This window comes from Garra rufa, chromosome 21, assembly GCF_049309525.1.
Source record: "Garra rufa chromosome 21, GarRuf1.0, whole genome shotgun sequence".
Lineage (NCBI taxonomy): Eukaryota > Metazoa > Chordata > Actinopteri > Cypriniformes > Cyprinidae > Garra > Garra rufa.
Genome location: NC_133381.1, coordinates 25,247,787 through 25,262,191, shown reverse-complemented (window position 1 = coordinate 25,262,191; position 14,405 = coordinate 25,247,787). Strand labels below are relative to the sequence as shown.

The 14,405-nt window shown below is 34.9% G+C and overlaps 1 protein-coding gene across 3 annotated transcripts in view; it reads right to left on the bottom strand.

Annotated features, from left to right (window-relative positions):
- arhgef10 (Rho guanine nucleotide exchange factor (GEF) 10) overlaps positions 1 to 14,405 on the bottom strand; it is a 61,543-nt gene that overhangs the window by 30,992 nt on the left and 16,146 nt on the right. For 2 of the 3 annotated variants that reach the window (XM_073826518.1, XM_073826519.1), the window contains exons 3-16: positions 11,666 to 12,043; positions 9,713 to 10,018; positions 8,251 to 8,287; positions 7,544 to 7,632; positions 7,225 to 7,281; positions 6,639 to 6,826; positions 4,711 to 4,827; positions 3,823 to 3,934; positions 3,616 to 3,725; positions 2,916 to 2,993; positions 2,592 to 2,771; positions 1,822 to 1,938; positions 1,250 to 1,342; positions 774 to 944 (exon numbers count right to left, since the gene is read on the bottom strand). In XM_073826518.1, coding sequence (XP_073682619.1) covers positions 774 to 944; positions 1,250 to 1,342; positions 1,822 to 1,938; positions 2,592 to 2,771; positions 2,916 to 2,993; positions 3,616 to 3,725; positions 3,823 to 3,934; positions 4,711 to 4,827; positions 6,639 to 6,826; positions 7,225 to 7,281; positions 7,544 to 7,632; positions 8,251 to 8,287; positions 9,713 to 10,018; positions 11,666 to 12,043 — 2,033 coding nt within the window. The remainder of the gene's footprint in view (positions 1 to 773; positions 945 to 1,249; positions 1,343 to 1,821; positions 1,939 to 2,591; positions 2,772 to 2,915; positions 2,994 to 3,615; positions 3,726 to 3,822; positions 3,935 to 4,710; positions 4,828 to 6,638; positions 6,827 to 7,224; positions 7,282 to 7,543; positions 7,633 to 8,250; positions 8,288 to 9,712; positions 10,019 to 11,665; positions 12,044 to 14,405) is intronic. The other variant, XM_073826520.1, reaches the window with a different exon arrangement.

Genomic DNA, 14,405 nt, shown 5'->3' with positions numbered 1-14,405 from the left:
ATTTTTGAATAAAGTTTTTTTTTGTTTTCTTTGTGCACAAAAAGTTTTAATTATAAAGTCCACTGATTTCACATGGACTACTTTAATTATGTCCTTACTACCTTTCTGGGCCTTGAACACAGTAGTTGTGCTGCTGTCTAGTCATGTTTAGAAAGCTCTCAGACTTAAAAAAAAAAATAAAAAATTTTTTCATTTGTGTTCTGAAGATGAACAAAGGTCTTACGGGTTTGGAAAAACATGAGAGTGAGTGATTAATGACAGAATTTCATTTTTGGGACTAAACTATCCCTTTAATTTAGAGAGAAAAAAAAATCACATATTCATCCACATGGAAGAGCAAGCAGTCACACAGTGCAAAGTTTAGCAAATATATCAAAGCCCCAGATGGTGTGACGCATTCAAGCTGGTTCTGTTTACAGGATTGGCTCAGTACTGACTTTGTATGAGTGACAGCAGGGCTTCACTAAAAACCAGACACACTCTGGGTTTAACCGCACTTTGTGAAACAACTAAATGTGACCCTGGACCAAAAAAACAGTCTTAAGTAGCACAAGTATATTTGTAGTAATAGCCAAAAATACATTGTATTGGTCAAAATTAATGATTTTTCTTTTATGCCAAAAATTTATTTAATATTTGATTTCAATTTGATCTCAATTTCATAATAATTGACCCTTATGACTGGTTTTGTTGTCCTGGGTCACAAATGCTAAATAACAAATTTGACTAAACACCCACACATATACATTCATAAATTTTTTTTGATGCAGTACCTTGTTGAGGTAATGTTCATTCATAGCCTTAGCAATGTGTCTGATCTCACAGCGCTGATCTGCCTCTCTTTTCCTCTCGTTTAATTTTTCGGCAAGCGTTTCCAGTTCAGTCAGAGCCATCTGAAGCGGAAGACGGTCGGGATGACCCACCGGCGTGTTTTTTAGCATGTCCTACAAGAGATGGGAGAAGATAATGGATGTTAAAGCAGCTTGTGAAAACTACAACAACAGAAAAACTGAATAAATAAAACCCAGGCATCTATGAAACAGTTCTGCGTCTTAATATGTGAGTTCATGAAGTACATGAAAGTGACTCCACATTAGTTTATGTGCTGCGGATCAGAATGAAAGAGGCGCCCTCTTCTGGAGATGTCAAAGGGATTTTTAATATTTTAGTATACTGGAGCACCTGTGTTGTTTTAATGCTAACAGAACTGAAAGTGTGTGTGTAAGTGTGTGTGAGAGATAAGACGCACTTGCAGCAGCAGTATAAACTGAGGGAACCGCTGAATAGGCTTCATCATCAGTCCATAAAGGGTCAGACGGTCTTTACTTGTCTCCTGACGATGCTATGGACAAAACACAAACATAAGCATTAATTTTTTTAAATTGAGATTTATACATCATCTGAAGCTGAATAAATACGCTTTCCATTGATGGAAATTGTTTGTTAAGATAGGACAATATTTTATATCTGGAATCTGAAAATATTGAGAAAATCACCAAAGTTGTCCAAATTAAGTCTTTAGCAACGCATATTACAAATCAGAAATTAAGTTTTGATATATTTATGATAGGGAATTTCCAAAATATCTTCATGAAACATGATCTTTACTTAATATCAAAAAGATTTTTGGCATAAAAGAAAACTCAATAATTTTGAACCATACAATGTATTTTTTGCTGTTGCTACAAATATACCCATGCTACTTAGAAGTGGTTTTGTGGTCCAGGGTCACATTTTTGTGAATTACCTAACAGAGCAGAACTGGTTGACATGTAATTACTGCACCACAGAAATATTCAGGACTCTTTTGGGATGTCTCACCTTGAGGAAGTCAAGGAAACAGGGCTTAGCAGCACACGCCTTCCGCACCACTCCCATCGCCAAGCTGAAGTTATTCACATATTCACTGTAAGCGTCCAACACCATGGACTTAGAAAACTGTAAAATAGACAGAGAGAGGCGATTCCGCTGTTAGAGAAAACATGAGGCTTTTTTAAATAGATTTTTCCCTCGTTAACTACAGGGGTTTTTACAGATGCAGATAAATTTAAGACACACACACACACACACACACACACACACACACACACACACTGGTTTACATGTTTTATGGGGACATTCCATAGGCGTAATGGTTTTCATACTGTACAAACCGTATTTTCTATCGCCCTAACCCTACCCTACACCTAAACCTAGCCCTCACAGGAGATTGTGCACACTTTTACTTACTCAAAAAAACTCATTGTGCATGATTTATAAGCCTGTTTCCTCATGGGGACCTGAAAAATGTCCCCACAAGGTCAAAATTTACTGGTATTCCAATCCTTGTGGGGACATTTGGTCCCCACAACGTGATGAATACCAGGTACACATACCTTAACAGCAGGTTAAGGGTGGAGAAATTTTGTACATGTAGAAACTTAGATGGAAGGTGTGGTGTGTGATTAAACGTTTAAGAATTAAGACAGGGCATAGAGGCACAATGTTTTCATTGTTCTTTTAATTTAGAAAAAGACAAATGTAATAAAACTGATAAAAAAAATTAGAACTCCCACAACAAATCAATTCAATCATAAAATCAAATATCTCACCGATGCTACAAACACATCTCCGATCATCTCCAGTTCATCCCAATCGGACACACGGCTAGCCAGTGCCATCTGGAAAAGGGCATGGCACTGCAGGATCTCCCGAATCCGATAAAACACTACCTTTCGCTTGCGGTCACTCAATAACCGAGGCTCAATCTCAGACAGCGGCTTCTCATATTGCTGTTATGTGTAAAGCATAGAAAAACAATTTACATCATTGGATAATGAATGTGTGCACAAACTAATATAAAGGTTTTGAATGCGTTTTTTACTGCAATGTAAACCAGAACAGACAAAACTGTCAAAAAAAAAAATTGTACAAACCTCTAAAATTCTCTTCAGAGCTTCCAGGTAATTCTTTTCACTCTCTAGAATCATCTCCAGAATGGATCTCCTCATCACCTGTTTATATTTTCATGCACACACAAAAATAACATACAGGGGTTCTTAGAACACACAGAAAAGTATCTTAAACTGGCATTTATTTTAAGAAATTTATTAATTCAATTGCTCAACAAGGCATTTATTTGATCAAAATAGAGTAAAAACAATAACATTTTGAAACATTCTTTCAATTTAAAATAACTTTTTTCTATTTTAATATTAAAAATGTAATTAAAATGCAATTTGTTCCTTTGAACAGCAAAGCTGAATTTTCAGCAGCTATTACTCCAGTCTTCAGTGTCACATGATTCTTCAGAAATTATTCTAACATGCTGATTTGGTGCATAAGAAAGAGCGTTTCTTCCTATCATCAGAGCTGAAAACAGTTGTGATGCTTAAAATTTCTGTGGAAACCATCATGTATTTTTTTAAGGATTATCTGACAGATAAGAACAACATTTGCAACTGAAATCTTTAATAATGTAAAAGTCTTAAATGTCACTTTTGACTAATGCATGCTGGCTGAATAAACATGAATTAAAAAAAATTATAGTGTATATCCAAAAAAAACAAAAGTTGGTTAAAAGTAATTGAAAAAAAAAAGTACAGTAAAGGCAGAAAAGGCTGTGTAAGACAGTACCTGGTTTTGAGAGAGTCCATCAGGCGCAGGTCCCAGCACTGGGTCCACATTAAAACACTCCACCTCGATGAACAGCTCTGACTCCTCATCAAAGCAGCTGGGTTTCTTGTCTAAGGAAAAAATTAATTAAACAGAATGAGGCTTTTAACCAATCTGACGATCGTTGGTGAATTAATTAAGCTGGTGGATATATTATTGTACTCTTACCCTGACAGAGCGATCTGGTGCGGATAAAAGATCGTCCCTTTCTCACAGCGGATTTGGTTTTCTGCAGACCATCTTTAGTTCCATCTTTGGCTGCTTTTACGAGTCGCTGCATCTGTAGCACATGCAACGTCATTCAGCAGGGAGTTCTGAACTACAATCACTTAAACTAACAAGGGAGAATTCACTAAAAATGAAAGATTCTGTGTCTAAAAATAACAGTACACAAATACTCTTTAAAGAAATCTATACATACTGCAATTCCTGATTTATAGCAAAGTTATCTCCAGGAATACCGCACAACTCCTTAGTGAATGCATCCCTAATATTTCAGATGATTTCAACAGGCGTTAACAAGATAAACCCATCACCACGGAGAACATTAAGATCTCAACAAAACATGCATCCAAACACACAATGAAAAGACCATTGATGACACAAGATGAGTTAAATGAGGGACGAGAGAATATGAAGACAAATTAGATGAACAGCGACTGCAACTGCAGCTCAGCAACTGCAAATCTGCAGAACCCAACAGATTTTTCCAAATGTAGTCCCATTATACCAATATTTATTAAATGTTGTGCCCTGCTGTGGCAGTCACTGAAGGTCAAAACCATATACCAACAATGTTTTCAAACACATGCGAAGCCACACGTGAAGTGAGAATGAATGAGACGTGAAATTATATATAACATTCACTCTCCACAGATGACAACAGCTACAACTATGGAGACACAAACAGATGTTTAGTCGGGAATCGGGATGACGGAGGTCTGAGGGTTAAACAGAGGAAGCCCACCACCCGGACGACTAGTACAGAGAAGAAAGAGCCTCTCCAGAGATGGAGAGCTGTCAGTCAGGCTGACATACACAGTCTTGTTCTTTTACCTTTTGTTCTTGTTTGTGTTTGAGCTGCTGTAGCTCTACTGTCCCCACTGTGTTTGCCATGAGATCTCGCATCTTTCTCTCATAGTGCTCTTTCAAACGTGCCAGATCTTCAGACAGCTGGACGGAGGGCAGAGAACGAGTTACTGCACACAGCCGCCATCGCCCTTTCATTCCCTCATTCTATTCAGAATCTCACTCCAGTAATATACCGTATGTCTATATGACATGCTGCTGCTTACCATTCACTAAAAAAATAAAACTCTAAGATATTTATAATAATGCTTTTTCTGTACCAACATTAGAAATACTAGGAAAAAATTGTATAGGCCCTAATTAAATACACTACTAGTCAAAAGTTTTTGAACAGCAAGATTTGTAATGTTTTTTTTAAGGTGTTTCTTCTACTCACCAAGCCTGCATTTATTTGATCCAAAGTATAGTAAAACCAGTACAATTTTGAACGATTTTACTATTTAAAATAAACTGTTTTCAATTAAAATAAAATAAAATATAATTTATTCCTATGATCAAAGCAACATTTTCAGCATCATTACTCTAGTCTTCAGTGTCACATGATCCTTCAGAAATCATTCTAATATGCTGATTTGCTGTTCAAGAAAGTTTTTTTTATTATTATTAATATTTAAAACATTTGAGTACATTTTTTCAGGATTCATTGATTAATATAAAGTTCCAAAAATCTGTATTTATCTAAAATAAAAAGCTTTTGTAACATTATAAACTATACCATTCAAAAGCTTGAAATTATAGAAATACTTTTATTTAGCAAGGATGCTTTAAATTGATCAAAGGTGATGATAAAGACGATTATAATGTTACAAAAGATTTCTGTTTCAGATGAATGCTGTTCTTCAGAACTTACTGTTCATCAAAGAAATCTGAAAAAAAAATTCTACTCAGCTGTTTTTAACATAATAATAAAAATAATAAAAAAATTTTAGCAGAAAATCAGAATATTAGAATTATTTCTGAACGATCATGTGACTCAAGTAATGATGCAAAAAATTCAGCTTTGAAATCACAGGAATAAATTACATTTTAAAATATAGTAATAAAAAAAATATTTCAAAATGTTACTGTTTTTGCTGTACTTTGGATCAAATAAATGCAGGCTTGGTGAGCAGAAAATACTTCTTTAAAAAAAAACATTAAAAATCTTAATGTTCAAAAACTTCTGACTGGTAGTTTAAGTATATAAATAAATACAATTAATTCTGAAATAATTCTTAAATACTTAATTACTTACTTGAAATAACAATAGGTAAAGATTGTGCAAGCATAGTGAGGCATGAGATAAAATTGCAAATTATGACATGCCAGAGATATGATTCATATTACTTAAACTTGGAAAGTTCCCTTAACACTTTTCATTTTGATCACTTCTTCACAACTGAATCTTAAACTTGACTCACACTCACACTCACACTCACTCACTCTCTCACTCTCTCTCTCTCTCTCTCTCTCAAACAAACTCCCACAAAGCCCTCTCGCAATGAATGTTTCAAAATTATGACTCTAAATTTGTTCTGCCAGTTCAGAAATAAACCAATGCCTTGGCCAGACTTTGAAAAAAAAAAAAAAAAAAAAAAAAAAAAAAACACACACACGCACATCATTGAATCAAATAAACCTGTTCTATTAAATCAGAGCCTACACACACACAAACAAAACCAAAACCATTACAAGCAGACTGAAATCTTTTCCCATCATTTCTAAATATTACTGTGGGCAAATCAGAAAAACCTATAATCCAGGCATCAGACCATATTACACTCACATACACACCTCTAAACTTCTATTACACCTGATCTCTGCTGTTCAAGCTAAAAAAACAGTTGCAATATAGACAGCAGAAAAATCGAAACAGATGAGAACTAATGAGAGACAGTAGTAGTGTAAATACACACATGTGTTTTCTTGCTGGGTGCACGGCCCCTGACGAAGGCATCTGGGAGTCCATTCTCTCCATGTCCATTCTCTGTGTCACTGGCTTCCTCGTAGCTCTCAAACTCACTGGAGCTCCAGCCGTTATCCAGAGAGCTGCTGCCGCCCTCTTCCCCGAACTCAACATCATCATAGATCATCTCATCTGGGTCTGACAGGCACAGAGTTTACACATTATTCAAAAACAGTTCCCATTCAATCCCTTATGACCGTCATCGACAGTAACAGCAGAGCTGCCAGTCACATGATACCGTCTTATTGCTGAGAAGACAAATTTTACTCTCAGTTTTCATTTCTCTCACATTTTCATATCCAGGCTACAGGGGTAGAGAAATCATTGATTTACAGATGCATCAATTCTCTCCAACAATTCTGGATCAATCAACTAATCTGAATTTGAATCTAATTGTAGTTATTAAAGCATATGCAAAACAAAACAGATACAACATGTGCAATGTGGTGTGCAATCACATCATGAACTTGAACATGAATAATCAGAAATACGGCACACAATAAGTTAAGATGAAGAAAAAGACTAGATGAACACACCTGTAGTTGATCCAGAGTTCTCTCTTGGTACATCATCATAAATCACTTCATCTGGACCTAAAACAAACAGAAAAATGCCAAAAAAAAAAACTCATATAGCTCAAATTTTCTTGTCTAACCAATCCAAAGCAGTGCAGTGGGTCTCAGACTGTGTGTACAGTATGTGTTAATGAATCCTCCGAAAGAAGTTGAGCAGTTCTTCAGTTAGAAGGAAGTAAATGTCTGAGATTCTCTTTAGAAACAGGAAACACAGCTAAACAAGGCTGCATACACGCGTTCACATGCATTTTATCAGTCTAGCAAAATGCTTAGAACTTACTGTCCATCCAGGCTGTGTTTGCTGGGTCTGACACCCACTTAGTAAGAGCATCTTCCTCTCTGATGACTGGACACTCTTCACTGAAAACACTAGATATGCCACTTGGAATTAGTATACAGACACACTTCCCTTTAAATATCCATTTGTGTTTGCACTGCAGTATTCAAATATGTGACCTCGGACCACAAAACCATAAGTCACAAGGGTCAATTTATTTTAAATAGAATTTTTTTACATCAGTTGAAAGCTGAATAAATAAGCTTTCAATTGATGTATGGTTTGCTGAGATAGGACAATATTTGACTGAATACAGCTATTTGAAAATCTGGAATCTGAGGGTACAAAAAATCTAAATACTGAGGAAATCGTCTTCAAAGTTATCCAAATGAAATTCTAAGCAACGCATATTACTAATCAAAAATTAAGTTTTGATGTATTTACAGTATGAAAATTTAAATATCTTCATGGAACATGATCTTTACTTAATATCGATCATTTTGACCCATATTATGTATTGTTGGCTTTTGCTACAAACATACTCGTGCTACTAATGACTGGTTTTGTGGTCCAGGGTCACATATTATTGAGCACACGAAGTCCAAACTATTTTGTACATAAGCATGCAAACATAGAAACCTCCACGCAAATATAGATATATTAATATGCAACCGACATCTTAGGAAGTAAAGCAGTACTAAAGCACTCACCTGTCCACTAAAGTATTTACTGCTCCGACCACAGTCACTGCAAGACACAGCAAAACAATTCGTGCATTAGCAGAATATCACAGATAAACACATTCAAATATGCATCATACAATTCTAAAAATCACATAAATCTGAGTTCAGACTATGTTAAAATTTTAAAGTCTTCTATTTGGATCAACTCTATGGCTCAAACACCATTACACCACAAGGGGACAGTAAAGTGCTACTGTGTGTGAATTGGTAAAATGGTAATAAAATTCTAAAAATAATGAATAAATGTTCAGGTATGAATATGAATATATAATTTGTTTTATAATTTATAATATAAGTGGTAAATTGATCTGAACACTAGTATTTTCGCCAGCTAAAAAAGGTCAGTTATTTCTATTTGTTGCTGTAGTGTGTCAGTAGGAAATATCAGTTTACATTTCAAAACATTTATTTTGCCATTAATTGTAATAATCGAGTGAGATTTTTTTGTTTGCACAAGGAATCTGACAACAGCCAGTGCTCCACACTCCAGATCTCCACAGAGATCTGATCTGATGGTCATCCAGTCTGTCTGGAATGACATGAAGAAACAGAATAAACTGAGACAGACTAAAACCAGAAGAACTGTGGCAACATCTCCAAGATGCTTTACGATACCTACCTGCAAAGCTGCCTGAAAAACAATGTGCAAGTGCACCTAGGCCAAAAGCTGCTTTAAATGTAAAGGACCACACAAAAATTTGATTTAATTTAGTTAACGTTTTTCATTAGCAATTAACTTTTATTATTTTTTCAACAGCATCCTCATTTTACAGCATTTTTTACACAAGTGCCTAAAACTTTTAACAGTACTGGAGCTTTGCAGCTAGGTATCGTAAAGCATCTTGAAGATGTTGCCACAGTTCTTCTGGATTTAGTCTGTCTCAGCTTGTTCTGTTTCTTCATGTCATTCCAGACAGACGGGATGACAATGAGATCAGATCTCTGTGTGGAGCACTGGCTGTTGTCAGACTCCTTGTGCAAAGAAAAACCTCACTGGATTATTACAATTAATGGCAAAATGAATGTTTGGAAATGTAAACTAATATTTCCTACTGACACACTACAGCAAAAGATAGAAATAACTGACTTAAAACCATTTTTTACCTGCTGAAAAGACTAGTGTTCTAATGATTTGCCACCACTGTCCATTTGAGAATACACATGTAAAATTTTAACATACAGGCTACTGTTACACTTTAAAGAAAACAGGAAACCTCTTCACAGCCAAAGCCACAGCTAAAATTATCCCCAGCTTCCTCATGGCAAAACATCAGAAAAAGAAGAAATAGAGTGCTTGAGAGAAATGAGGTGAGAGCAAGGAAAGTGAACAGAGAGAGGATATGTATGGTGATGGTGAACCCCTATTCCAACCAGACCAATGGAGAGAACAAATGAAATGGAAACAGGTGGGAATAATCTCTCTTTTTACCCTCTTCATCCATAGAGAAGTGTCGGATGATAACTGGGGTGGTGTAGGTTGGTGGGATCACTGGCACATTTGAGGGCGTTGCATAACCACAGGGAACTGGCACTGAATACCCAGAGGACAACCCAGGGCTACTGGGTACATCCTGAATGTCTCTTTCACTCTCATTGGCTGGGGGAGAGGAGGGAGGGCCGCTCTGCTCTGACAGCAGCTGTTGCTGGATAGGAGCGATGTCAATCACAGAGTAAGGGCTGACTTTGAGCTTGGAGTCAGATGCAGAGGTGAGAACCACACCGGCACCTCTGTTCACTATTGATCAGAAAGTACAGTGGAAAGTCTGAGACTGTATGTCTTCTAGGAAAGTGAAAACTGTATTTCCATTGGAAAATACACAGAAATCGCAGTTTATGCAGTTGTACTAGTGAATAATCTTTGTTAAGTCATATTATCTTATGTGGGAGAGATTCCTGACACAAATAACTCAAGATTATAAGTAAATTAAAAGTCAGAGAGAAAGAGAAAGACTGAAGGAAAGAAAGAGACAGATGTAACCTCAGAAACCATGCAAGAATATAATAAAAAAAGCAACTGAATGCAGTGGGCCGCCACCAAAATGGCTTAAGATTTGATTTCCAGTCAGTTATACACAAAGCCAGTGTAGTGGGAAGATTGTTAACTGTACACAATAAAAAAAAATTACTTGTGATGGTTTCATGCTCATAAAAGCCAGTGGTTAACTGCATAAAATCTGTTGTTGGCACCACAAACCATCACAACGAAATACCATAGAGCAAGGGTTTTTCTACATTTTTTATAGCATATGTTCATGTATTAAAAAACAAACATTCATACTGTGTGTGAAAAATATAATGTGTAATGTGCAGAAAACAAAACAAAATTATTTTTTTTCACAATTAATTCCTTAAATGTTTTTTTAAAGTCTCTTCTGCTCACCAAGCCTGCATTTATGTAATCCAAAATACAGCAAAAAAAAGAGATCAGAATAAAAAATACACACATGTAAACATAAGGACAAAAATGTAACAATAAACTGAAAAATAAAATGAATTGTATGTACAGATGTGCTATAGATGATAAAATATAGAAATCTAAATGTATTATTATGTTGAAAACAGCTGAGTAAACTTTTTCCAGGTTTCTTTGATAAACAGAACGTTGAGAAGAAAAGCACTTATCTTAAATAGAAATATTTTGTAACATTATAATGTCTTTGTCATCACTTTTGATCAATTTAAAGCATTTTTGCTAAATAAAACTATTAATTTTTATAATTTCTTTCCTCCCACAAAAATATATATACACTGACTCCAAGCTTTTGAATGGAATAGTGTATACTGTTACAAAAGCGTTTTATTTCAAATAAACACTGATCTTTGGATCTTTCTAAGAGTCCTGAAAAAAAAAACTCAATTGTTTTGAATATTGATAATAATAATAATAAAAATAATAAAATGTTTCCTAAACAGCAAATTAGCATATTGGAATGATTTCTAAAGGATCATGTGACACTTATTACTGGAGTAAAGATGCTAAAAAATTTGCTTTGATCAAAGGAATAAATTACATTTTAAAATATATTCAAATGGAAAGCAGTTATTTAAAATAGTAAAAATATTTCACAATATTACTGCTTTTGCTATAATTTGGATCAAATAAATGCAGGCTTGGTGAGCAGAAGGGAATAAAAACATTAAAAACCTTTGACTATACATACTAAAATAGTATAAAAATTACACTGAAACAACAACAACAACGTGGTACCCCTCGGCACTTCATAATTCAGTCTTACTAACTAAACTGAAAACTAGATAGAAAATTTAGACACCCTGAAGTTTCTGCAAAACTAATGCTGTCCTAAAATGAAATCATCATAGTTATGTAAATTCTAAATTTCATAAATGAAATAATTCATCTTAATATCTATTGCAAACTTACCGTTCTGTTCACTGTAAACAGCAGCTCCTGTAGCGCCCTCTGATGGTGGTGGAGGGGGGTCTCTGTCCTGGTGTTCTGCTGCACTGTGACAAAATTCTATGGGAGGAGGGGGTAGATCACACTGTGGGAAGGATGCATGAGCCAAAGGGCTGTTATTAGTGGGGCAGTCCTGAGGTGGAGGGGGCAGATCAGCCTCTGCGGTGAGTAAGTTCTCTGGGTTTGGACTTGTTCCATTTACGGGTGCGTCCCTGGCTGCTGATGAGCAGGGTGGAGGCATGAAGATTGCCTCAGGTTCAGGAGGTGGCCGATCTGCCTCGGGGGCTTCATCACCACTGTCGTTAAACTCAAACCTCTCGCCTTCATCTTCATCATCCAACACTAAAGAGAGAAAAACAGATAGAAGTGGTTTGCTGTTACCAATGCATTGTTTGTTTTCAGAGATATAGCATATGGTATAAACTATAACATAAAAAATGGCTCAAGATAGTCTGTGAATGGAGTATTTTGTGGCTGAGGTTTGTTCCCGCCTTCCTCTCTGCCCACCCAGGGTTCACAAAGACACATGTTCAAAATATTTAAGAGAAAATGTTAATTTTAGGGTACAAGAACCCTCTTCTTAAACTGTCTCTCAGAGTTACACATGGCACAAAGTTGTAAGAAAACTGTTTTTTTAGAAGCAAATTCAAACAGTATACTGGGGTACAGGAAGCACACGTATGCTGAAAGGAAACAGGGTCAAAAAGCACACTGCTTTTTTTCCACAGGGCTGAAGTGCTAAAGAGGAAACATGTCTACAGGGACCAGAGAACAAAAGACAGAGAAAAAAAACTAAAATTCAAATACATTGATCAAAGAGTTCTCATTCATGTGGTTTGGTTTACATTACATTACATTCTGCCATCACAAACCAGGCTGCTAACAATTTACACAAAAATGAAAACTCTGTCATCGTTTACTCACTCTCATGTTGTTCCAAATCGGTGCAATTTATTTTCTTTTGTAGAATGACTTATATTGTGGTGTTATTCACATTTATAGATTTGATTGTTGTATGAACTAGTTTTATGATACTTTTGTGGAGATTTTATTCCCTTTTTAAGCTTGAAAACTCCATTGAAAACAATGGAAGCCCATTTTTGCCACTGGAAAAAAATATAATTAAAAAATGCTATTTTTATCTAACAATTCTGTCTTTTTTCTTGTTATTTTGAGTTTACATTTCACAATTTTGCCTTTTTTCCAGAATTGTTAGATATAAACTCGTAAAGATCGTAATTCTGAGAAATTAAGTCAGAATTGCGTGATATAAACTCACAATTGCGAGTTATAAAATCAGAATTGCAAGACATAAACTTGTAAATCTGACTTTTTCCTCAGAATTGAGTGATATAAACTCGCAATTGTGAGTTATAAAGTTATAAAGAAATCAAGTGACAAATCTGAGAAATTAAGTCGCAATTCTGAGAAATAAACTTGCAAATCTGAGAAATAAACTTGCAATTCTGAGAAATTAAGTCGCAATTCTGAGAAATTAAGTCTTAATTTTGAGAAATTAAGTCGCAATTCTGAGAAATTAAGTTGCCATATTGAGAAATAAACTCGCAGTTCTGAGAAATTAAGTTGCAATTCTGAGAAATAAAGGCGCAATTCTGAAAAATAAAGTTGCAAATAATTTCGCAGATAAATTCACAATTCTGAGAAATTAAGTCGCAATTCTGAGAAATAAACTTGCAAATCTGAGAAATAAACTCGCAATTCTGAGAAATTAAGTTGCAATTTTGATAAATTAAGTTGCCATATTGAGAAATAAACTCGCAATTTTGAGAAATTAAGTTGCAATTCTAAGAAATAAAAGTGCAAATCTGAAAAATAAAGTTGCAAATATTTTGCAAATAAACTCACAATTCTGAGAAATTAAGTTGCAATTCTGAGAAATTAAGTTGCAATTCTGAGAAATAAACTCAATTCTGAGAAATTAACTTGCATTTCTAAGAAATAAAAGTGCAATTCTGAAAAATAAAGTTGCAAACATTTAGCAGATTATCTCACAATTCTGACTTTTTTTTCTTAAAAATGCCAGTTTATATCTCGCAATTCTGACTCACAACTGCGAGTTCTTAAGTTATAATTGTGAGATATAAACTCGCAATTCTGAGAACATCAGTCTTTTCTCCCCTCAAAATTGGACTTTATAACTCACAATTGTGAGTTTATATCTTACAATTTTGAGAAAGTAAGTCAGAATTGCACAAAAAGTCAGAATTGCAAGATATAAACTAAATCTCAAGATATAGACTAAATTTTAACTATTTCACACAATTCTGACTTTATAACTCGCAATGAGTTTATATCACGCAATTCTGAAAAAAAGGTCAAGATTGCGAGTTTATCTGTGTATCGTATATGCGTGACATAAACTTGCAATTCTTAGGGGAAAAAAAGTCTGAATTGTGAGATAAAGTCACAATAACCTTTTATTTTTTATTCATTGATGGAAACGGGTTTCCATAGAAACAAGAAAAAAAAGGTGGAAACTCACTATAATTCTTCAAAATTTGCATATTTGTGTCAAATTATACAGTCACACATGTTTGAAACAGCCTGAAGGTGAGTAAATTACAAAATTTAAATTGAGTCAACTGTCCCATTAAGGAAAGCTTTGTCTGAGTTTGTCTTTTTCCATCTGCCTTTAATGATCCTACATCAGCAAAGGAAAAAAAAAAAAAAAAAACCCCTGAAA